At 44.5% G+C, this 24128-nt stretch overlaps 1 protein-coding gene across 1 annotated transcript in view; it reads left to right on the forward strand.

Annotated features, from left to right (window-relative positions):
* The first annotated feature begins 12085 nt into the window (after positions 1-12085).
* The window catches only part of ERICH6 (glutamate rich 6), a 31176-nt gene continuing 19133 nt past the window's right edge, over positions 12086-24128 (forward strand). The window contains exons 1-6 of the mRNA XM_032408454.1: positions 12086-12520; positions 13290-13347; positions 17805-17896; positions 20653-20715; positions 20979-21034; positions 21126-21242. Of these exons, the coding sequence (XP_032264345.1) occupies positions 12127-12520; positions 13290-13347; positions 17805-17896; positions 20653-20715; positions 20979-21034; positions 21126-21242 (780 nt within the window). The 5' untranslated portion in view covers positions 12086-12126. The remainder of the gene's footprint in view (positions 12521-13289; positions 13348-17804; positions 17897-20652; positions 20716-20978; positions 21035-21125; positions 21243-24128) is intronic.

The following is a 24128-nucleotide window of genomic DNA, read 5'->3' on the forward strand; positions in this document are numbered from 1 at the left end:
TTTGACAAGCCTTCTAGGTAATTCTGACGCATACTCAAGTTTGACTCGAATTCATCTTCCCCTAGCACACAGAAACACCAGGTGCCCCTACTTTTGTGTGAAGTCATACTGGTGTCTCTCCTCCGTGTCCCATTAGCCCACCTGGGTATGAGACTTCATTCTCTACCTCTCTTAACAGGGCCATGATAGAGACTGCTATCCTCAGGATCCATTCATTCCTTATCCCTTTTACTATTACAGTCATCACCCACCCCATTCCACCACAACTTTTAACAGGTCATTCCAGCAAGAAATTACATATCCAATCCTCTCTTACCTCTAGAGATGACTATGCAAATAATTAGATCAAGAACACATGAATGGAAGTGATGCATTCAACTTCCAGATTATATCTTTTTAAAAATCCCAAACAACCTGGTTGGCCTCCCTCCTTCTCTCCCTCCCCTCTCCCCAACCGGAATGCTAATATGGTTATTTGGCCCTGAGGATGAGGACCACATTGCTCTGATAGAGCTGCAAGATAGAGGACACCTGGGTCCTGGGATGCTCCTAGATCAGAGCTGCCCCAAGAACCTCAACTACATTCTTCTGGACTGTTAAGCGAGAGAGAAATAAATACACTGTGATTTTACTGCTATCTCTCTCTCTGTTACAACCTAGCCTATTTCTTTAGTGGGCAGAGCTTCCTTCCTAGAGCTTCAATCCTATTTCCTTTCCTGAGGCTGAGATTTCATGCTTCATTCCCATAAATCCACCGTTTATATATATTCCCATCCAAGACAGTTGGCACTTTACATAAAGGACTTCTAGTCATACCTGGGTTTGGTAATTTGGACCAACTTTCCCACTGAGGACCTCTACAAAAGCCAGACACATCTACTTAAAGTCACTGAAGAGGTAACAAGGCAGTTTAGATAACTAAGCTGAGATAATGGAGAAGAGGGAAATCCAAAATGGTACATTTGGGCTTGCTTTTTACCCAGGCATTTGACAATTCTGGAAGAGGTGACTGAGAGGCTGAGCAAGATTTCTGACAGCCTTGAATGGGCTAAGGAAATTTTTAAAGAAAGAGAATCAGAGTCCACCAACTATGGGAGAGAGGTGCTGCTAACCCCCACACTTGAGACGGGGACACTGAAGACTGCATTCCAGCATAGGATGAAGTGTAAGTAGAATAATCCTCGTAGGATGCAATCTAGCTTTGAATCATGGTAATCACCCGAAATTGGATTAAGGTAATCCTGGATTACGAGCCTTTCTAGGTCCCTTCTTAAAGCAAATGTAATTCCTCTCCAGAGAAAGATAATATTTTATAAACCTCAAATCACTTCTACAATTTTTTCAAATAACAATGTCTGGCACAAGATTAAAAAAAAAAAATAACCAGGTGTCATGGTGACAGATACACTTGTGGTGAACAGAGCATAACAAAGTATGTTGAATCACTATGTTGTACACCTGAAACTAATGTAACATGTGTGAACTATATAAAAAAAAATCAAAAGAAAAAAAACATGTTATTTAGAGACAAGACTACATGAATAATAATAACAACTACAAAATGATCAGAAAAAGAAACAACAGAAACATACCTGGAGGGTTCTGGATATTGGAGCTACCGGACATAGGCTTAAAAATGACTATGCTCACAAGGTTAAAAGAGATCAAAGACAAGACTGAATTTCAACAGGGGATCTAAAAATATTAAAAAGGACAGAACAGAGTCTATTTTTTTTCTAGAATTTCTAGAATTCTAGAATTTCTGAATAGAATTAGGAATTTCCTAGAATTAGGAAACTGTGGGCTGACTCCTGTTCATGGAGAGAGATTTTGAGATCATCCTCATTTAAATCCCATGAACTGGGTTCTCCACAAGAACGGTGAGTAGAGAGAAGGAATGCTGGGCCACCAAGAACAATCACTACCCACCAGAGGGATTTATAATGACAGGGACAGAGAGTGGATAGCTAATAAAATTAAACAAGGGGAATGTCAACTTTCAGAAAGTTTCCAAATTAAACCCATCCTTAGTAAAGAACTTTAGGGACCTACATTATCCTCTATGCTCAGCCAGGGTTTTTTTCCTGCATGGCCCCTGATTTTTGGTTTTTTTTTGCTTCTGGAAATCCCAGACCCCATCTGCTCTCCACTGTTCTGCATTCAAAACCTAAGCTCCCACAACTTTCCCACTGAGTCATCCAGTGGAAGGAGCTTCTGAGTCAGCAAATGGGCTGATGGAACAAGCCCCTGGGCACTCCCCCCCAACCCCTCCAAAGACCTGAAGTTATTTCCTCTCCTCTGGAAATAACAGAACATGTCTCCACTTCCTCTTCTTTCCCTTCCTCCCCCACCTTCTCTCTACTGCCCTGTACCCACCAATGGACACAAGGACTGAAAGGGGGCAGACAGCTTCCCAGGGCTGCTGTGAGCCTCTAACATTTAGGCTTACAAAGAGGATCTCCTCCCATCTCCTGAGGGAAGGAAAACCCCACAGGGCTGTGGTTGAGAGGGAAGGGGACTGGGTCCCCCAGGCCACAAGTTGGGGACATAATGGAAGCTCCTCAGCATGATGTCGATATTTATTTAATCAGTGATTAGGTATAACCCACCAAGTGAAATCAGTTATTTGTGCAGCATCATGGTGAATCTGCACACATTTTAAATGTATTCAATATTTTGTATTCTGGAGCGCCTGGGAAGCTCAGTCAGTTAAGCATCTGACTCTTGATTTCACCTCAGGTCATGATCTCAGGGTCACGAGATCAAGCCCCTTTGTCAGGCTCCATTCTGGGCGTGAAGGCTGCTTAAGATTCTCTTTCTCCTCCCTCTTCCCCCTCCCCCCTTCAAAAAAAATGACTCAGGTGGTATTGTAAATATATATTTACTGCAAAAACATCTATACAGAGGTGTATACAGAGCTAAAATTAAAGGACTTCTTCACTCCCCCCACCCCTAACTCATTCCTATTTCCCAGGGGTATTTGTTTCTAACATTAAAAAAAAAAAAAAGCCCTCTCCTCTATGTATGTGTATACACGTGTATGTATCTCCATCCGTACCTAGGATGCTACCCTACCTGAGGGGTATCAAATGTGTGTTTATTCATTTCTTTAGAAGTTCCAGCTACTGCACTATCTAGGCTACAACAGAAAAATCACTTTTAACTCTGTCATCTATTGCCATACAAAACTTAGTGACTCCACAAACAAACCAAAAAACTCACCATTTTTATTTCGTTCACGATTCTGTAGTTCAGCTGTGCAGGTCTTCCGATCTGGGCCAGCTGGTGGGTGAGCTGGAGCTCTCCTTCACGTTGGGCTGGTTGGCAGCTGGGACGTGTAAGGCCCCTCAGCCGTCCCAGCTTGTCCCGGCTCCACGTGGTCTCACACCCTCCAGCAGGCTAGCGCAGCCTCATCCCACGGCGATCTCAGGGCTCCCAGCAGCAAAAGCTGCCAAGCTTCCCAACCAGCGCTCTGGGCTTCCGCCCACGTCACGTTTGCTAATGCCCCATTGGCCAACGCAAATCACGTGACCAACCCCAGCTTCCGCAGCCGACAAACGGGCTCGCTTCTTGATTGCAGGAGAAAACTACATTGCAAAGGAGTGTATGGACGGGGGTGGGAATTTGCAGCCTATTTAAGCCACCAGACTCCTTGAGGGCGTGTGTAGGGCACCTGGGAATTCCTAGGGATGTCTCTCCTAGAAGCCGTATCATTTGGTCAGAAGGGCAAGTTGCTCCGTTGTCTTAGACCCTTTGGGCTCTGGATGTTTAAGGAAAAGGTCTTCCCTCAAGTGCACGACCTCAGGAGATAAGGCTGACAGGAGTTCTGGGTCTGAGAGGTGGTGGATCCTGGGACCTGGACTGGGGCAGCTATGATGGGAACTGAGGGGGGCTAAGAGCTGTATCTTCATGATCCTAAGAGAGGGGCACTTAACAACGAGAGTGGATGATCCTCTTTGGAAAGCCCAGCACAGCTGCCTCTGCAGGTGAGTTCCTTTAGGGGCTTCAGTGATTAACTGGGAAAAGAAAATGTGACTATTTTCACACCAAGTTTATAGAGTTTATACTAATTATACATATTTTAGCTAATTGCTAATCATTAAAGCTTGTCCTAATGTGTTGACTTTGAGAAATTTGCCAAGCTGTACACTTATAATTTGTACACTTTTCTATGTGTCTATTTTAATTAAAAGTTTGTATTTTTAAAAATTGGTTGATCATAACAGCTCGAAGGACACGTGGACCTTTTGTGGTGTTGGGAAGACAACATTGCCTGGGAGCCAGATGACTTGAGTTGTCATCCTCACTAATTACTCCTGGCCTAAGATAAACCACTGAGCTTCTCTGAGCCCAAGTAGTTCACCTATGAAGTGAGGGATTCTAACTTATACCTAAAACCCATTTAATTTTCCGTGATCCAGTTCCTTTTATTAAGTACCTACTAGGCCTTCTGGACACACTGGAGGACAACATAGAGGCATTTCCTGCCCTGGTGGGGCTTACAACCTGGTAAGTACAGACAGACAAATAGACAAGCAGAACCTGCCTGTGATCTGTGCCATCCCCTGAGAGGAGTCACAGAGGGGCAGTCGGGGTGCTGGGGGAGCCTTGTGGAAATCACGAAAGATGAGCATTAGCCAGGTGAGGCACAGGGGAAGAGTACACGGGAAGCAGGAACAGCATGCCTCAGGTCCTGAGGGGAAGGATGGCAGGTGCATTTAAGGAGCACAAAGACCTCGGGTAGACCCTGAGCACAGGAGAGGGTAAAGGTCTCAAGACACAGCGGAGAAGTAGGGGCCCGCAGCTTATTAAATCCGCCTGCACCTGAACCCTGGCTGAGCCATTCACCAACAGAAGTCTCTGACAGGGCAGAGTGAACATGTAAACAGTTTATAATCAAGCTGCCACTTCCTTCTTGGGCCATAAATCCACTTGAGTATTTATTATCTATACCTTGAAGTCTCTTTTTTCCTGACCTCACTTATTTTTCAGATCACTGACAAGCTTTCAAAGAGGCATCTACATGGCTGCACCCATCCACAAACTGTTACTGCATTCTGGCCAATTGCAAGACAGTGGACAATCACAATGTAAATGGATAAAGCGATATTTACAGTGTGCCAGGAGCTGTTCTAAGGTATTACATATATTAACTCATTGAACCCTTATGACTGGTCTATAAAATCGGTACGAAGAATATTAGTGCCCACCTCATGGGTTTGTCAGGAAGATTAAATATTAGTCCTGTTTTACAGATGTGGAGACTGAGGCATGGAGAAGTTAGTGTCTCAGGTCAAGCTGAGGGTCAGTTTCAAGGCCAGGATTTAAACCCAAGTAGCTTGCTCCTTGAATCCATGCCCTTAACTGTGGTTTTTAACCTCTTCAGGCTCCTTCTCCCCTTTTCTTCTCAGACTTTTCCCCCCTTGGCGTGTAACTCTTGGAGGCTCCAAACTAACACAAAGCTCTTGAAGGATGAGCACACTTCTGCCCTGTCCCTGACAAATATCAGCAATCCAGTCACCAAGATCCAGAAGTCTTTTCTCAGGCCTCGGTCATCACCTCCGGCACAATGGTTCACCTGAAACCTTGGCTCCTTTGTTTCCTTCAAGGTAGATCTTGTGGACTGATTGTTTGTGCCTTCTCCAAATTCCTTATGTTGAAGCCCTAATTCTGAGGGTGGTTATATTTGGAGATGAGGCCTCTAAGAAAGCAATCACAGTTAAATGAGGTAAGAGGGTGGGGCCTTGGTCCAATGGGATTAGTGTCCTTACAAGCAGAGACACCAGAGAGCCCAGCCCCACTCCACTGGGCTCATGCAGCAAGGAAGAAATGGCCAAGCAGCCATCTGCAAGCCAGGAAGAGGGCTCCCACCAGAAACCATATTTGCTGGTTCCTTGGTCATGACTTCCAACCTCTACAGCTACGAGAAAATTAATTTCTGTTGCCTCGGCCGGCCAGCCTGTGGTATTGCACTGAGGAAGCCCTTGCCGACTGATAGAGTGGGAAAACCTAGTCCTCCACCTGCCCTCCACTGCTTTGTCAGTTTTCCTTTCTCCTGTGGTCAGAAGTCTGCAATGAGTGCAGGGCTAAAGTCTGCATGTTGGCAGGGCTGGTTCCTTCTAAAGGCTCTAGGGGAGAATTTGAAAAAAAATAAAAGAGGATGATGTGTTGGAGGCCCGGGGGTGGTTCCCTGTGAGGAAGTGCCACTTGAGGTAAGAGCTGCCTGAGGAGGAAGGAGACATGTGGAGAGCTAAGGGGAGAGCGAGAGCAAGAGCGAGAACCTGGAGGTGGAAATAGCTTCGTGTATTGGTTTCCTGTTGCCGCTATAATAAGTTACCACAAACTTTGTGGCTTAAAACAGCACAAATTTACTATCTTACAGATAGAACTGCTTATTTATTTGTTTCCTTCTTTAACGTCTTTGTGTAACTTCCTTCCAGAATATAAACTTTATGAAGCCAAGGGCCTTGTAGGTCTCACTCCCAGCCATATCCTCCGAGACTAAAGCACTGAGATCAAATATTTGTTGGATAATTCTCTAACTGAATGCAAAAATTATGGAATAAACTGTTTGATGTGACAGAAAAATTAAATGATTAGAATATTTATGATGTCATGTTCAAATGAAGAAAAGCATGGTACAAAATTATATATACTCACAAGATGTAAAACAAATAAATATGCAGAGAAAGATGACTCACAGAAAATACCTCAAAATGTTAATAGTGTTTGTTTCAGGATGCTAGAAATATGGGTAGGCTTTTTTTCCCCCCTTTTATCTTTATTTTCTGCATTTCCAGATTTTCTGTAGTGAGCGTGTATTACTTTTTAAATGTCTGGAGCTCTGGGTTAGAAATAATCTACCAGGTCATACCAGGTAATGGCCGCCTCCTTCCTGAGTGTCTCCTGATTCCCCTCCCCTTGGTCCCTACCCAGGAGCAATCTCATCGAGCTCCAAGACATCCTCTGTGCCCGTCTGGCAGCCGGCCACACGTTTCATCTTCTGTTACAGTTATCAAAGAACTTGTCACATCTCCCCTCCCTCTCGGCTTCCTTATTCATCTCTGTATTCCCAACAGTATTTCTTTGGCCCTTGGGCTGCACTTCAAACATGCTGCCCATTACCATAACCTTTTATCTCTATCCTCTCTATTCTCCCTGATCCTACTCTCCCATAGTCTAGTGAGCCTAACAGAGTCTAAATGTAACCACACCTTGCTCAAAGCCTCCAATGGCTCCCCATCTTCCCTCCACAATTGATCACTTGCTTTCTCCACTCCAGCCACACTGCCCCACCCCCACCCCCGCACTCCCTCCCTGTGCCTAGAATACTCTTCCCCGAGATCCCCCGGACCAGCTCCCTCACCTACCTCAGGCCTCTGCCCAAATATTACCCTACTAGAGAGGTCTTCCCTGCCCGCCTCTATCAAAAAGCAACTATTCCTGCCCACAACTCTGCACCCCTCCTACACACATTCACTTTATGTTTCTCCATAGCACTTAGGACCTTCAGACACACTGTTTATGGTGTGGTCTCCCTCCAATCTAAGCACCATGAGTGAGAGCAGAAACTGTGCATGCCGCTGCTTCCCCAGAGCCCGGGATGGTGCGTGCTATGTAGCAGGCGCGCGATAAATAGTTTTTGAACGAACAAATTACTGAGTGTACTAGATGGATAGATGGATGGATGGACGGAAGGATGGATGGAAGGAAGGGAAGTCATGTAGGAGGCAGGAAGGAGAGGGATAGCTTCAGCAGGGATAAAGAGCATTTACTTCTCTGTAACTGTAGGGACAGTCCAGAGACAAGAAACAATAAATAGAGTTAGGCTTACAGATTGAAACGGATGGAAGCAGAAGGGCTATAAAGCCAGGCCTTTGATATGAAACCAGGGAGGAGAGAGAAGGAGGATTTAGGGACTTTCCGTAGAGACAAGTGTTTGTTACAGCACCTTTCCCAAGGCAGTCTCTGCTGCATGCATAGCAATCAGGGGGAGATAGCGTTTGAGATAAAATATTAAAGGGAAAGATAAAGTGCATGTCACTGCTAATTAAGAGGCATTAAACATGCTTTCAGAAATCATCTTGTGAAACGAGCTTGTGGGAAGGGGGGGGGTCTGACATTTACAAAGATTCCTCTCATAGCTCATTGTTATGGTCTGAATCCTTGTGTGCTCCCAAAAGTCTCATGTTGAGATACTAAATAAAGCCCAATATGATGGTATGAGGAGGTTGGGCCTTTGGGAGGTGCTTGGGCTCCGAGGGTAGAGCCCTTGTGAATGTTCTTATAAAAGACCCCACTAAGCCCCCTACCCTGCCATCACCTGAGGACAGAGTGGAAAAAACAGAGGTCTATGAACCTGGAAGCAGGCTCTCACCAGACACCCAATCTGCCACCACCAAATCTCCAGAACTGTGAGAAATAAAGGCCTATTGTTTATAAATAAGCCACCCAGCCTGTGGTATTTTGTCATAGCAGCCCAAATGGACTAAGACACGAACACAGCCAGGCTCATTCTTCATCAGCCCTCATCAAGGCTGTGGTCCTTTGCTATTGTTCCTCCACTATGAATGAGAGCAATGCTTAGCCAAAGCATTCTGAAGGGACCCTGTGCTTTCCTTCTGAACTGAGAGCTAGCTACCAAAATATTCTGCATGCAAATACTGTTTGCACTGGGCAAAAATTCTCTCTCTCGCCTTTCTCAAAGTGGATGTATTCATGTCAGTCTTCAGAGAGACAATGGTAAATAGAGCAACAATATACCAAATGATGACAACAGAGAACAATTATATAGGACTATATACTTTTGATAGGAAAAAAAATTTTAAATTGACTTAGCATTGGAAGCACCTAAAACATTTTACGGGTTATAAAAGTAACATTTTCTAAACAAAACTGTGTGGTTTGAAAAGTAAAACACAAGGGGCACCGAGGTGGCTTGGTCATTTAAGTGACCGACTCTTGATTTTGGCTCAGGTCATGATCTCAGGGTCCTGGGATTGAGCTCCACATCTGGCCTCCATGCTCAGTGGGGAGTCTGCTTCTTTCCCTCTCCCTCAGCATCCCCCTCCCCCACCTTGCGCACACTCTCTCTGATAAATAAATCTTTTAAAAAATAAAAGATTAGTTCTCAATAAGAAAAAGTTTTAATAACATGTATAATATAATAAAAATAATAATCAAATTGTATCTCAAGATATCCCGGTGAATTAGATCGGAAATCTCAGATCGAGGGACGGAGGCTGAACAAGCTCAGAGTCAGTTAGTGAAGGGTGGTGCCTGGTTCTCCAATCCCAGGCCCCCAATTTCAGAGAGCACCTGGACTAGGGGAGAGGAACAATAATGGCCCAGTGCCATCTTGTCTCTGATTGGCCAAAACAGAGAATGATGTTCCATTAGGGGAAATAAATTTCTTTGTAAATGGATCCAGGGGAAGGGATTCCTAAGACTTTCAAAAAGGCCTTAACAAAGGTCCTAAATAAGGCTTACTTAAAAATGAATTCACTACACGAGAAAATTCTGTAACAGTCACTGAACCAAGGAAGGGGCAGGCAACTCAGAATAAGCACAAGGACTTTCACCCTTGCTCTCTCCTTCCCGCCCCCCTCCCCCCCCCACCTTCATTTCCATTCTGCTCTCTGAGGACCCTGGGAACAAACAAGCTTGCCTCCTCTGGAACAAGTCACTTCCCCACCTACAAGCAGCTGGTGAATTGCATGACCTCCAAGGGCCCTTCCAGCATCAAAATGCTTTTATTGCCCAAAAAAGGGTTGGGCTGTTTTTTTCAAATACCACTTATCTTATTTGTACCTCGACCTCTCTACCGCACTTCCCTGTGCCAGCCCCGTTTCCTGCCCTGAGCCTGTTGGCATTTTTGACGGCTTTTCACCTCCTCTCCAAACACCCACATTTTACCCTGCCTTCCAGAGCAGCTCAACTACCTTCTCTCATCTGTACCGACTGCTTTGCTAGCCTACGAGAACTCTCCTTCTTCCAACAATATTCCGAGTCTCTTTCTCTCTGATTTTCCGGAGTGCCTGGGCCGTTTTGTGCCTTCACCTGCCCTGTCCTGCCCCACTGCCCCACAGCTTGCCAGACCCCTGCCAAGGCGCAGGCGCGGTCAGTGAGGGCGGGGACAATGCCTCTCCTCTTCGCCGCCATGGCCCAGCACCCAGGAGAGGGCTAGCTCCTAGCGCTCATTAAATATTTGACAGTCATACTGCTTGTGATTCCAGATTCGTAACTTCTCACTTCCTGCTCCCTTGAGAGCCCTGTTAGTACAAGTCTTCGGGGCTGGAAAGCTCGTAAATAGGAGTCCCTGATGCCAGGAACTGACCGAATATTCACAGCTAGCTCTCATGATTATTACAAGCTGGTCTGACAGCCAGGCCATTTTGTTTTCCTGCTGGACAGAAACATTCTGGAAGAATAATAACCTCAGACAAGATGCTATAGACTAAATGTGTGCTCTTACAATTCTTATGCTGAAACCTGATTTCCATGGTGATGGTATTTGGCGGTGGGGCCTTTGGGAGGTGATTAGGTCTTAAGGGGAGAGTTCTCATGAATGGGATTAGTGCTCCTTATAAAAGAGGCCCCAAGGAGTTCCCTTGTTTTCTGCCACATGAGGACAGAGCCAAAAGACAGAGGTGTATGAACCCGGAAGCAGATTCTCACTAGACATCAAGTCCGCCTGACCTTGTTCTTCCCAGCCTCTAGAACCATAAGAATAAATTTCTGCTCTTTATAAACCACCCTGTTTATGGTGTTTCGGTATAGCAGCCCAAACTAAGTAAAACCAAGGTGACTCTGACACCATGATAAAATGAAATAAAACAAAGCACCTCATAATTTTGTCTAATCATAAAAATAAGGTCACTGAGCCACCACAAAATACTCCATCATAGAATAGCCCCCACTTTCTGACAGCATCCAATTCAGAGCAAAAGCCTGCTTGTTTCAACCTTCTCCCAAATCATATAACTGAAGGCTACACCCTACCATGCTCTAACTAAGACACCTTGTTGTCATTGGTGATAAGGTATTTAATTACATGTGTGTTCCTAGGGTGGTCTTTGGCTGAAATGCATGGACAGTTATAGGCTGTCATTTCACATTCACTGATATCCACAAACATCTTAGGGGTAAAGTATTATTATTCCCAATTTACCCCCAGGGAAACTGAAGCTGAATGAGGTCAAGCGATTGAACAGATATCATACAAGGAGACTGCTAGACCTAACCCTGTTCACTTAATATAAGGATCAGTCCAGGCCCTTTTTACAACACCCAGATGTCCTCAGCCACGGAGAATCTCAGTTTGCTTCCTTTACCTTAGAGGTGAAGTCAAACAGCAAAAACACAACTCCCACCAGGAACATTTCTCAGACTTAAGAGGCCTTTAAAAGGAAGCTGAACTCTAGAGTGAAGATGAATATTCCAGTCTGGGTGGTAAGTAAACGGATGTCCCTTACCTGTATTGTCTACCTCCTTGTGTGTATACAGATATTTAAAAAAAAAAATACAATGAACTGAAAACAAAGCCCCCCGGAAAGACACAGGTGGTACTTAGAGTAGCCAGATGCCTCAAGCCTTGCAACAAGCATGACTGGGTCTAGAGCGAAGCACCCATCTCGGGCACAAAATTTAAGGGGCACCCAAAATCTCATTAATCGAGATCAAATCGATTAAAAAATCAAATCAGCAAACTGCGACCCAAAGGCCAGCGCCTGTTTTTGTAATAAAGTTTTATGGTAAGTTCCAGCAGGTGTCTACTCAAAAACAAGTCCAGCATCAACAATACCAAGCGGCCTCACCGTGTCACTAGTAGTGGCTCTCCCTACCCCACTCAAACAAACACGCTTCAAAGGAGCTGAGAGGAAAGGGAGGTCAGCTCGCCACAGGCTGCCAGGGGAAAGCAGGTGAGAAAGCTCCTGAGCAGCTCTCTGCCCCGCCGCTCCTCTCCCCGCACCGCGGTCCTGCCGCTTTAAATCCCAGGGGCTTGGAGGCGCGCGGCGGGCCGTTGCCCGGGGAGACAGACGCACAATAGCGCGCATGCTCCCAGGCCTGGAACGGCGGCCGCGCCGGCCAGTGCGCTCGCGGCCTACCCCCCGCTCCCCGCCAGCCATGGCCAACTTGTCCTCGCGTCGCAGCTTCAGAAAGCCCGAGGAGGAGGAGGACAGGCAGGAGGAAGAGGAGGAGGAGGAAGAGGAGGTGTTGGTAGAGATGGAGGAGGAGGTGGAGGAGGAAGAGGTGATGGAGGAGGAGGAAGAGGAGGAGGAGGCCCGCGACGCGGAGGAGAAGACGATGGAGGTCCATGGGACGTTCAGCGATGAGTACTTCTGGAACGTTGTGGACGTCGGTGACAGCAATGGCGAAAATTCAGAGCCCTTCCTTCCCCGCTTAGCCAGCATCGTCAGCCCCAGCCTGAGCCCGACCCCGCCGCTCAGCCAGACGTCGAGCCCGTCGTGGAGCGAGACCCCGAGCTGGAGCTCACAGTGGAGCACGTCCTCCCAGAAAAGTACAGCCCCTGCCCGCCCCTTCCTCTAGGGCTTCCCGGGCCCTAGGGGCCGCTGGTCCCGCGACTCCAGAGCCTTGGTCTCTTCGCGCGTCTGGTTTCTAAATACATGCTCCACTCCACACGCAACCCAGTCTACCTCCGGCCCTTCTGTCAAAGGCATTGAAATCTTGGCTGAGCCTTTGTGATGGCTCACAATTTCGGACATCGTTGAAACGCTTGGTGAAACTGGAAGCTTGGGTAGTGCCATACGGAGCGCATTTGTAGTACTCCTGTGTGCATTCACGCCGTGATTGTGTTCTCTCTCCCCACCCCCATTCTCCTCTCTCTCTTTCACGCACGCACACACACACACGCTCCTGGAAGACTAGTGCCTTCAGTGTTGTGCTACTAAGACAATCCTGCGAAAAACTCATTTTTGTGTTTAAGTTCCTGTGCTAAAACCACTTTAGTCACTTCCTTTAAAAAGAGACGCAGAACAGTTATTTAGAGTAGGATTCTCAACCTCCCAGTATTGACATTTCTGTTAGGAACCTTCTTTGTTGGGCAGAGGGTGGGAGGGGGCTGTCCTGTGCATTATAGATGTTTTGTAGCATCCCTAGCCTCTAGCGGGGACTATGCCATTAGCCCCCACTCTACGATAATCAAAAATGTCTTTAGACGTTGCCAAAGGTCTCGTGGCAGGAGGGGGGGGGCGGGGAGCAGAAATTGTTCTTTTGAGAACCACTGATTTAGAAGGAGTGGCTAAATTTTTAAATGTTTCATTCAACAGGTTTTCCTAAAATATTTCAGACATTTAGGAAAGACTTGTCTGGAATGAATTTAGATAGGTAAGAAATGTTTTGTTTTCATATTATTTTTGGAAGCTTATGATGTTTACCTCTTGAATAAACATGTCTGGAAATAGAGTAAAATAATCCAGAGCACTTACAACTAATTTATTCAAAAAGGTTTTTTTAAAAAATCATACTGTTAGACACTTTGGAGATAGAGAGCAGGTACCTGTCCATCTACCTGCAGAGATGGCATGTCCTCTTAATATAACATGAAATGATAACACCCTGCCAGGTGGGCAATAGCAAGGGCTCTGAACGTTTAGGACATAGGTCTCTATTGGCTAAATGAGACCATGATTATAGACACCTTCTGTGAAGGAGACTGGAAATTATGGTCTTTTTTTCTCTCTCTCTTTTTCTTATTGTTGTTATTGCTATTAGCCTTCAAGCACAGGAAGACACCAGAGAAATACCTTTTGGAACATCTTTATAAATCTTCCCTGAAATCTCACACCAAACCTGAGTCCACAATCTTGAACTACTGTTCACCTAAGCTTTGCTTTTACAAGCAACTTTTAAATTCCTAAGCATCAGGAGGATTGTTCTGTCCCATTTTTATATTTTTATTTATCCTTTTAATTCAACTTTTTAAGAAAAAAATAATGTGTACATGGTTAAAATATTGAAGTATACAAAGGTATAAAATAAAAAATCTCCATGCCCTTCTTCATCCCCACACTCCCACTCATCAGTTAACATATTATTAACGGTTTGTTTCTAATATAATTTTATTTTTATTTTTTTAAAGATTTTATTTTTAAGTAATCTCTTCACCCAACGTGGGGCTTGAACTCACAACCTCGAGATCAAGAGTTGCAGGCTCTACTGACTTTGGCCAATGAGGTGCCCCTCCAATATAATTTTAAATAGCATATTTTCATTCCCTGATTTATCCATTTTTGACATAATTATGGGCTTCCCACCCATGAAAGATGAGGAATATAACTCATACTATTTCCCTCCTCTTCATTTTTGGTAATTATGTTATTTTTAGTTTTTCTAGCCTTTAGGACTTTAAGGCATTTAAGCCTCTACTATCAAATTTATCAACTTTAGTGACTACCTATTAACTCTTATTATGAGAAGTTAACACACTATCCTCTCACCCCTTCCTCCTCCAATTAACAACAAATTATATACATTTTATAACAAACTATATTAATGTGTAATATATATTCATATAAAGTCATTTTACTCTGCCAAGGTTTGTTATGTTCATATTATGTTTTATAATCATAATTAACTCAGTACAGGTTAATTCTAAAAATTGAAAACCAATCAACAATATAATTTCATGCTAAGAACCCAATAATGTGATTGGATTCGTGCACAAAAAAAAAAAAAAAACAAAAAAAAAAAAACCCAAATCCTTTGTCAGTAAAACTTGGCTCCTAAAAGGGAGAACTTTTCAACTCTCAGTTGTTTTTAATTGTCTTCAGTTTTCCTGAGTTGGGTGCAGTGGTCACACTTTCTTGATTCCTATATTACTTGCTTTCTTCTATTCCTTTTCTCTTGGCTGGAGAAACTCCTCAGGTAATTCTCTCATGCAGATCTCATGAGTAGTCAGACTTCTGAGTTCTTGCCTGTCTGAAGATTTCTTCATTTGACCCTCATACTTAATTAATAGTATAACCTGGCATAGAAGAATACATTTAAAACCCTTTTCCTCAGAGCTCTGAAGACATTGCGTCTTTGCCTTCTAGTACCCAGTATTGCTAATCGTTCTGATTCTCAGACACTAGTGATGATACGTGAGTACTTCCTTCATTTGTCTCTGTCCTTTCCTTTAGGACTCCTACTAGATAGCTGTTGGGCCTCTTGGATATCTTCAAGATTTGGGGTGTTTATATGATAATATGCAGCCCTTGAGCAAAAATTTTTATTTTCGTATTCATTTTTGTCATTTCAAGGAGCCAGATCTTGTTCTCTTTTGCTTTTCAAATAGTGGTTGCTTTTAACTCTCTTTTGAGAGTACTCTTATACCAAAGTTCTTTTTTTTCAGGGTTAGTTCTGGTTATCTTGGTGCTTCTCTTCCATACTATTGATTGCCCTTAGGTGACTGGTAATCCTTGGTTATCGATTTGTATTTATAAATGAATGGCCAGGTAGGTGGCCAAAATGGCGTCGTTCTGTAGCTGAGTAGTTCCTCACGGGGCTTGCCTGGAAGGTTGGCTGTGAGTCCTATGTGGGTGGATGGGGGGATATCAGAGCCAGCCTCTTGTGGAGTGTCTGCAGGAAGCAGGCAAGCTGGATGCTCCACTATTACTAGATAAGGACACGTCACTCTGTGGTTGGAGTTCTTCATGCATTTCATTTCTGGATGGAATGTCCCTTCCTCCTTTCTCATCCAGGTCTATTGGGCAGGTCCTCTGGAACCTCATACTGTGCTCTGCTTCTCTTTCAGACCTAAAGCCTCCCCAGAGAGGCTGCCCACTCTTTGTAGGAAGCAGTTCTGTGGGCTTCATCTGGAAATAAAAACAACTGCCCTGTGTCAGGGGAGAAGAAGGGGGCCTGCCTGCCTGCCCAGTTGCTTTGAGTTGACTTCTTTAACTCCGCCAATGGCAGTCCCCAGCTCCCTCCTCGCTGCACTTGGTTGAGTCTGAGCTAGGAACTTCCCAGAAGAATTTGACTTACCTCTTTTGTCTGGAGCTGTGGTGTTCTCCACTCTGGTTTTCCATCAAATGAAAGCCATTTATTTTCATTCTTTAAGGACTTCAATATTACTTGTCTACTGATGACACCTTTCTTATTTTAAAGGGCTATTTTTGTATTTGTTTGTTTGTATTTGTTATTGCAGTAAAATCTTGGAAAGGAAGGGAATTGGGTGCTCAACTGCCATCTTGACCTGAACTTCCTAATATATGGGAACATCTCTTTACTTGATCAAACTCTTAATTTCTCCTCATAAATCTCCCTCAGAAGATGCTTCTTTTATATTTCTAAGCATTCTCTGGTGAAGTTGGTGAGACTGTGTTTTTAAGGAAATCCGTTCTTAAAAAGTCATAAAAATGCAACCAATCCTGGCTCACCTTCTATTTTGAATTGCCCCATTACTATTCTGGTTGAAAATGGGGCCAGCTGTAGATGGCAGATGAATGTGGAGAAACACAGGTTTTGAAGCCAAACAGGTCCGGACCCCATCTCCATCTGCCCCATGCAATGTTTCAGAAGTTCCCTAGAGCCTCAGTTTCCTTGCCTGGAGAAAGGGACTATTAATACATGCCTTGATTAGTTTTTGTTAATATGAATGAAATAATGTGAGTAAGGCAACTACTGTGAAAGTACTACTACATAGTAAGTTCTCAGTAAATGTTAATTTTGTTATCCCTCAGTCACCTGCCATCTTTACACAGAATTTCAGAAACAATCTTTGGGGTTGGTTTAAGGAAGGCAAAGAGACCTTGATGAATAATGTATTGATTTTGCTAACCATTGAATTGGGGAAAAAAATCCAAACATTAAATGTTGTGTAGGGATTGCTCTTTAATAGACCCTTGGTCCCTATAACTTGTTTCTCTGGGAGGTGACATAAACAGGACTCCCCCAGAGACTTGCACAGGTGGCTTTGGCAGAGTTATTCATCACTTACTACAAGACACAGTCATTTCAGAATTATAACACCCCACTGATGCAACATGCCAAGGAACCAAGCATCCAAAAAGGAAGGTAGAGACATAAGAGAACTAAGAATGATGGGGGGAAAAAAAAGTGACAACCTAAAATTGACTCAATTATTTGAAAAGATTTGATAATTTTAGAAGATCCAGCAAATTATTACAAAAAACTGAAATTCAAAGAGGCAAAGGAACTTGAGGCAATAGATATTATTTACTTGTTACTGGTAACAGTCATTTTAACTAGTAAAAATCAATAAATTTCTGCCTTCCTATCATGTCAGTGATAACTCAAGTAACTGAACTACTTGTAGAAAGAATACAAATTGTTTGATTACAATGCATTTAACTTCAAACCTCCTAAAAATTTTTTTGGATTATTTTTAAGCTATTTAATTGGGGCACCTGGCTGGCTCAGTTGGAGGAGCATAGGACTCTTGATCTCAGAGTCGTGAGTTCGAGCCCCATGTTGGATGTAGAAATTACTTAAATAAATAAAATGAACAAAATGTCTCATTTAAATTCAAGTAAATGCTTAAACACACACACCATCACCGCCACCGCCAACACACATGCCCAGATACAGTGGTAGTGCTTTATTCCCCGGGGCGGGGGAATGCGGCATTGGGAGCCTCGGGGACTTAGGAGTACTTTCCCTATGATGAAAACACACTGCCTGACTTTACTGAGACATAAGAATGGAAGAAAATATTTCAAAGAAAATAGAAACCAGAATCTTCTATGTACGTGCATTATTTGTTAAAATGTGCTATATTTGGAAGAACTGCTAACAACTATATAGGTATACTCAAAACTAACTCTTTGTCTAAACTTCAGGACTATGTATCACACTTTGTATCCAGGAATCCCAACATCAGTACAAACAGAAGAAAGCTGGCTTCAAGAATTGTCTGGCAAAAGGCAGAGGAGTGAGTAGTTTGATTTCTTAGCTTTTGCTGGGCGATAGGCTTGCACACTGGAAAGAGCGTGGCTGGAGGTGGCGGGAGAGCCAGGTTTGAATCCCAGCCCAACACAAACTGACCTTTGCCCCACAGAGTCTCAGGCTCTTCATGTGCTGGTAATAAGAATAATACTTCCATCACAGAATTGTTAGGAAGATCAAAATGAGATGAAATCTTTAAACTCTTTGGCACCTAACCTGTGATAAATGCCAACGTTTATGTTCACATCAAGAAATAATCTGCCTTTATGTTTTGATACATATCTTCACTTTTTTATTAAGAAGTAACATGCATGCTGTTTCTAAATGCCAACCATTAAGAAATATGTAATATAAAAGTAAAAATTTTAATTTATCTCAGTATAAGGAATTATGAATAGCCCTTCCTTTGAACTTTTCTGTTTTATATTATGTCACTTAAACATCAGATGCTTATTGAGCACCTACCACATGCCAAGCACCCATCATAGTCCAAACCCTGTTTTAGGGAAATGGCAATGAAAAAAAACAAAACAAAACAAAACCCCTGTCTCAGTGATCTGGTATTAAAGTGTGGAAGGTGTGGGGAGTGGTGAAATAGATTATACACAAAAATAAGCAAATATGTAGTACATTAGGCTATAGACGTGCTAAGGAGAAAAAGCAGAGGAAAGGACAGGAGATGTTGGGTGGGAAGGGTGCAAGGTTACATGGGGTGCTGAGGGAAATCTTCACTGAGAAGCTAAAATTCTTGAGCAAAGACCTCAAGGATGCGAGAGACTGAGCCAGGATGATCCCTGGGGAAAGATGATTCCAGGCACTCGGACTAGCGCGTGCCTCCTCCTAGAACAAGGGGGCAGTTGGTGTGGCTGCAGCCAAGTAAGTGGGAGGAGAATCTGAGGGGAGAGGGTCAAAGGCACAATTGAGGACCAGATCTTTTTCAGTGGGAATGAAGTGGAAAGACGATAGAGAGTTAGCACAGAAGAGTGACACAATCTAACATAAAAATGGACCAAATACTAAAAAGATGTTAATAATTCCCAAATTAATCTGCACAGTCAATGTAACTCTGATGGGATTTTTCAATGGAATGTGACAAGTTGATTTGTTGCCCTGGCTTAGCAGTGTTAAAAGACGAACTGAGGCGTTTTCAGATTTCTGAGTTTGAGCAAACATGGATTGAAACAGAGCAGTGCCCAACAGGAGATAGTTAGGAGCACTCCCCAGACAAGAGCGAGGGGAGAGGTTCTTACAGAGAAGACACCGGAGCAGAACAAGGAAATTTTTTGATTGGCTAGCTTACGGGCTTGAGTTATTTGGGAAGCCTAGTTGGCTGTTCCCGGTTGGCTGTTCTTAACCTTGAGGCATTTACAGGAATTGACTGGAACAGATCTTGGTTTGCTTACCTAGGCTACCAAGGAAGGTGTTAGAGCCACCTCATCTGATGGCTGCTCAGTGTGAACCAAGCAGGAACCTAGTGAGCCTACGTGTGCCTCTCCATTTCTTTCAGATCTTCTTCCATAGTTTCGTGGGGTTTTTTTCCCCCATAAAGGATTCATGCAGCTCTTCCTAGTTTATTCCTAGGTATTTTATAGTCTTGTACTGATGTAACAATTGGACACCTTTTTCCTGTTATATTTTCTAATTTTTGTCAATGCATAGGAAAATTATTGATTTCTATATATTAATCTTGTATCTGACCCCGCCCCTTGGTGAAATTCCTTATTAATTCTAATAGTTTGTACGTTGAAAGTCTACAAAACAATTAACATTTCCTCTGAGTAATGGCAACTTTATCTCTTCTTGAGCTTTTTTACTTAGCAGTGCATCATGGACATCTTTCCATGTCATGAAAGATTGATCTAATTCATTGAAACAACAGCACAGTATTCCCTTTTATACAGTTATTGTGGGTTATGTAATAAAACTGATTGCTAGATATTTCAGAGTTGGGTTGGTTTGGTTTGATGTTTTGAGCTCTTCCCCTTAACAACTAAATGCCTTAATAAAAATCTTGGTGCATTCATTTTTTTATACCTGTGCTGGTATTTCTGTTGGACAAAATGCCTAAAACATATTTAAAATTTTTTTCAGATACTTCACATAGGAAGTGCATCATTTTCTGAAGCCCACTTCTTTCTCCAACAGCAGTCCTTGCTGGCCCCGGCTCTGTGAGCAAATGGGCCAGCTCCCTCCCCTTACCTCTGTCCCATTGTACGTTGATCTGGTTGGTTTTCATTGTTCCAATTCTATCCATTTAAATCTTCCAGACATTTATTCGAAGTTGCTGATGGTCACCTTCCCCATTTCCAGTACTGCCGTGGAATCTGGGGAGGGAATAATCCTCATGGTTGAGTTCAGTGTCTTAAAGGAGAACCCCCAGCACCCTTTGACCTGAAAAGTCTTTTACAGAATAACAGACATAGATAGACAAAGTAGTACTTTAAAAAAGCAGAAAACAAAAGAGCCCGCAAACCATGTTTATAATCAAGTACAGTGTGTGTCTCTGTAGTAGTCTAGGACCAGAAAGGAACAGGGAAACATTTTTAAATGTGATCCATCAGTGGTGTCTTTCCTCTGTTCCCCACTGTCGATAAAAAGTTATTTGGAAAAGGCAAAAAAAAAGTAAAAGGTAAAACAAACACAAATAAGCGTATTTGTTTTTCCAAAGGGCATATTTTCTTTTACATTAAACTTCCTTCCTACTTTGTCAGGATTGATGACGAATGTACACTCATTTTACAGGGAAGAAAGCATCCTCTGTAATTAAAGAAACTGACCATGAAAATCTGGCTTCTAAGTTAAGAGGTAAATGGATGTTTGGAGACCTTCCCTTTGCCCACGAAGGCAAACTGCCATTGGGAAACCAGCTTTAACGGGGACAGTGCCCACCCCCTCTCGAAAAGCCCTCCCCTAAGAATCTATGTGAGGAGGTGGTGAAAAGGTTTCAGGGCATTGTAACTCTGTGTGTGTGTGTGTGTGTGTGTGTGTTTGAGATGGGTAGTAGGTGCCGAGAAAGTAGAAGACCCTGTTACGAAGGTTTTAAACTTTATTGATGCTTTTCTCTTCAGAAAAATGGGTAATTAATCCAAAAGAGCGAAGACTGAGTATTTTATGTGAGCTGGAGGTAAGAAATGTTTATCAGTCCAATAGTACACAGTGTTCATGGTAAATATCATTTATTCAAACTTCAATTCTCTCTCTTTCTAAAAACGTAGTTTAAAGAAGACTTCATAACCCTGTTTGAGCCTTCTCTGAGAACATTGCCTAGCATCGGGCCACCGTCCATTCTGACATTCAAACAAGAGAGTTCCAATTTAGGCATTAACTTCAAGGTGATTTTAATTCATATTATTTTAAAATTTTGAAATTTTGCTTATTAATGAATGATGTAATAAGCCACACGATGATTTGCACAGAAGACGTGAACATACTTTAAAAAACAAAAACAGGCGAAGAGCTCTTTTCCCTGGAACAGCGCTTAGGGTGGCTCTGTCTCTCTGCTGGGGCTGCTAGAACAAAGTACTGCCCAGCGGGCGGCCTAAAACCACAGCAACTTGTTGTCTCACGGTTCCAAAGGCTGGAAGTTCAAAGTCAATGTGTCAGCCAGTCCAGCCTCTAGGGGAGCATCTTTCCTTGCCTCTTCCTTGCTTCCGGCGGGGCCATCGAACCCTGGCCTTCCTTGGCTTGTGCCGGCTCCACTCCTATGTCCGCCTCAGCTGTCCTGGCATTCTCTGTGGGTCTGTGTCCCAGTGTCCCTCTTCTCCAAGGACACCAGTCATGTTGGATTATAATCTGATCACCTCATCCTCACTTGATGACATCTGCAAAGACCCCACTTCTACATAAGGCCCCATTCCCAGGTACCAGGGGTTGGGACTTCAATATATCTTTTCAGGGGACACGATTCATCCCATGACAGTGGCCACAAGGCCTGGAAACAAAGGTGAATGTTGCCATACTTGATCATCTTTTTTTTTTTTTTTTTTTTAAAGATTTTATTTGTTTATTTGAGAGAGAGAATGAGAGACAGAGAGCATGAGAGGGAGGAGGGTCAGAGGGAGAAGCAGACCCCCCGCCGAGCAGGGAGCCCGATGCGGGACTCGATCCTGGGACTCCAGGATCATGACCTGAGCCGAAGGCAGTCGCTTAACCAACTGAGCCACCCAGGCGCCCCCATACTTGATCATCTTAAGTGACCGATTAATGCCTCTGCCTGATGGGCAAGGGAAGAGCCGCCCTCCTAATTCCAACAGGACCGCACACCGTCCCGCTGTACCAGAGCTGTGAGGGACTGATTGGTGGTAGGATTATTTCCATACTCAGATGGCCTGGCCATGTCGAGAGAGCTGCACACTGATTGGAACCCCCTTCATTATTTCCTTCGGGGTACGCTAAAGGTACAGGCTTACTCCCTGGAAACAAGAGCCAGCAGCCGTGGGAGGCGGCCTGCGGCAGGTGTGTGTGCGGGGCTGCTGCGGATGCTGGGTGGGCGCACTCCCGTGCTGCTCAGGGCCGCCTCGGGCAGTGCATTAAACTATACAAGTCTAAATATGCCACGTAAGGTAACATCAGTCAGTGTTTGCTGCTCGTATTTGTCCTGGTTTTTCTAAACTTTAGGGTCACCCTTTAGACTCTGCAGGCTGAAATTCTTTATTCAAACATAGCTCCTTCCTCTTTCTGAACCACAAAAGCTTGTACCCAAGGAAGTGTCTGGAGTTTTCTTCTGCTGACACCCAGAGATGGTCCTGAACATGAGGAAAGCCTGGTGGCCTTTCTTCCACGGGAGTTGTCCCTGCGCTGGCCCCCAGATCTTGGGCAGCTCTTTCAGGCCCGCTTACACGGGGCTTTGACAGGGGCAGCTGTAGCTGGCCTGCCTACTCTCCTCTCCAGCTGCACCCTCTTCGGGTGCAGATTCCGGCCCCGCTCATGGTCTTCGGAAGCATCCCCGCCTTGCTTCCCCTGCAGGTGAAGGGGTGAAGGGACTGTGGGCTGAGGAGCTAATTACCAAGACCCTGGTAGGGAAATGGCCTGGCCTCACCACACTCTCTTTTTGTCCTGTCACCTGGGAGGCAAACTAGATGTTTCACCACCATCTCTCCAGGGCAGGTCTTTACCCGCCCCCCCGACCCATGGTTCCGCTTTCAGCCATGTGCAGTACTGATTATCAGGTAGTTTCTTTTTTTTTTTTTTTAAGATTTTATTTATTTGACAGAGAGAGACAGAGCGAGAGAGGGAACACAAGCAGGGGGAGTGGGAGAGGGAGAAGCAGGCTCCCTGCTGAGCAGGGAGCCCGATGCGGGGCTCGATCCCAGGACCCTGGGATCATGACCTGAGCCGAAGGCAGATGCTTAACAACTGAGCCACCCAGGCGCCCCTATTGGGTAGTTTCAGTAGCCTCAAGATAGTGGCCATCACTCCAGAGTGGTGAAGGCCTGGCTGCACTGGCCACTTCAGCCACCCTTTGGCCCCACGGTGGCCATTTTGCCGGTCCCAGAGAATGGCAGATACAGCTGGCCTGGTAGTGTTCATGACCTGCGAGTCACACATGAGTCACGCACGAGGTGGGTTTTTCCTGGAGGCCTATGCTGAGACTTGGCTGCTTGCCTGCCCAGGAGCCCCTGCAGTCACAGTGGTGACCTCAGGCCACTCACATGGCCATAGTGCCTCAACCCTTGAGCCCCTAACTCCAAGTCTCCTGTTGCTTCCCCTGGCCTCCCACACCCCTTCTGAATTACCGTCACCACACAGACAGGAGAATTCAGAGCCCCAACCTGGGGCTCGTGTGTGTTATCCTTTGTCTCCTGCATCTAGTCACACACTGTAATCCCCCTCCCCCACAAGGGACTCTGATGTCAACAGTAAAGTCATTTGTGCAACTTTCTTTCTTCACTGAGGAGGCATCCTAAGGACCCACAAGCTCTTGATGGGCTCAGCTGCGCTCTGGTGAACCAGACAGAGGCCCTAAAAACACCACCCCTGCCTCTTCAGGCCTCCCCAGCCCTTGAATAGAAATAATGTCTCATTACTGGAATATACAGATCTTGCTGGCTTGGTGCCTTCTCGTATAGGATCTCAGCCCCCTGCAAGTTCCCCACCAACTATTTCAGCCCCCAGGGATTCTGACAGGTTGGCACATCCCCCACCACCCCTTGCTCCCCTACTGGACGTTTGCTGGCCCTGCCCAGAGCCCTGGATCCTACTGCTCCCAGAGGCTCTGG

This window comes from Phoca vitulina, unplaced genomic scaffold, assembly GCF_004348235.1.
Source record: "Phoca vitulina isolate PV1807 unplaced genomic scaffold, GSC_HSeal_1.0 scaffold10, whole genome shotgun sequence".
Taxonomy (NCBI): domain Eukaryota; kingdom Metazoa; phylum Chordata; class Mammalia; order Carnivora; family Phocidae; genus Phoca; species Phoca vitulina.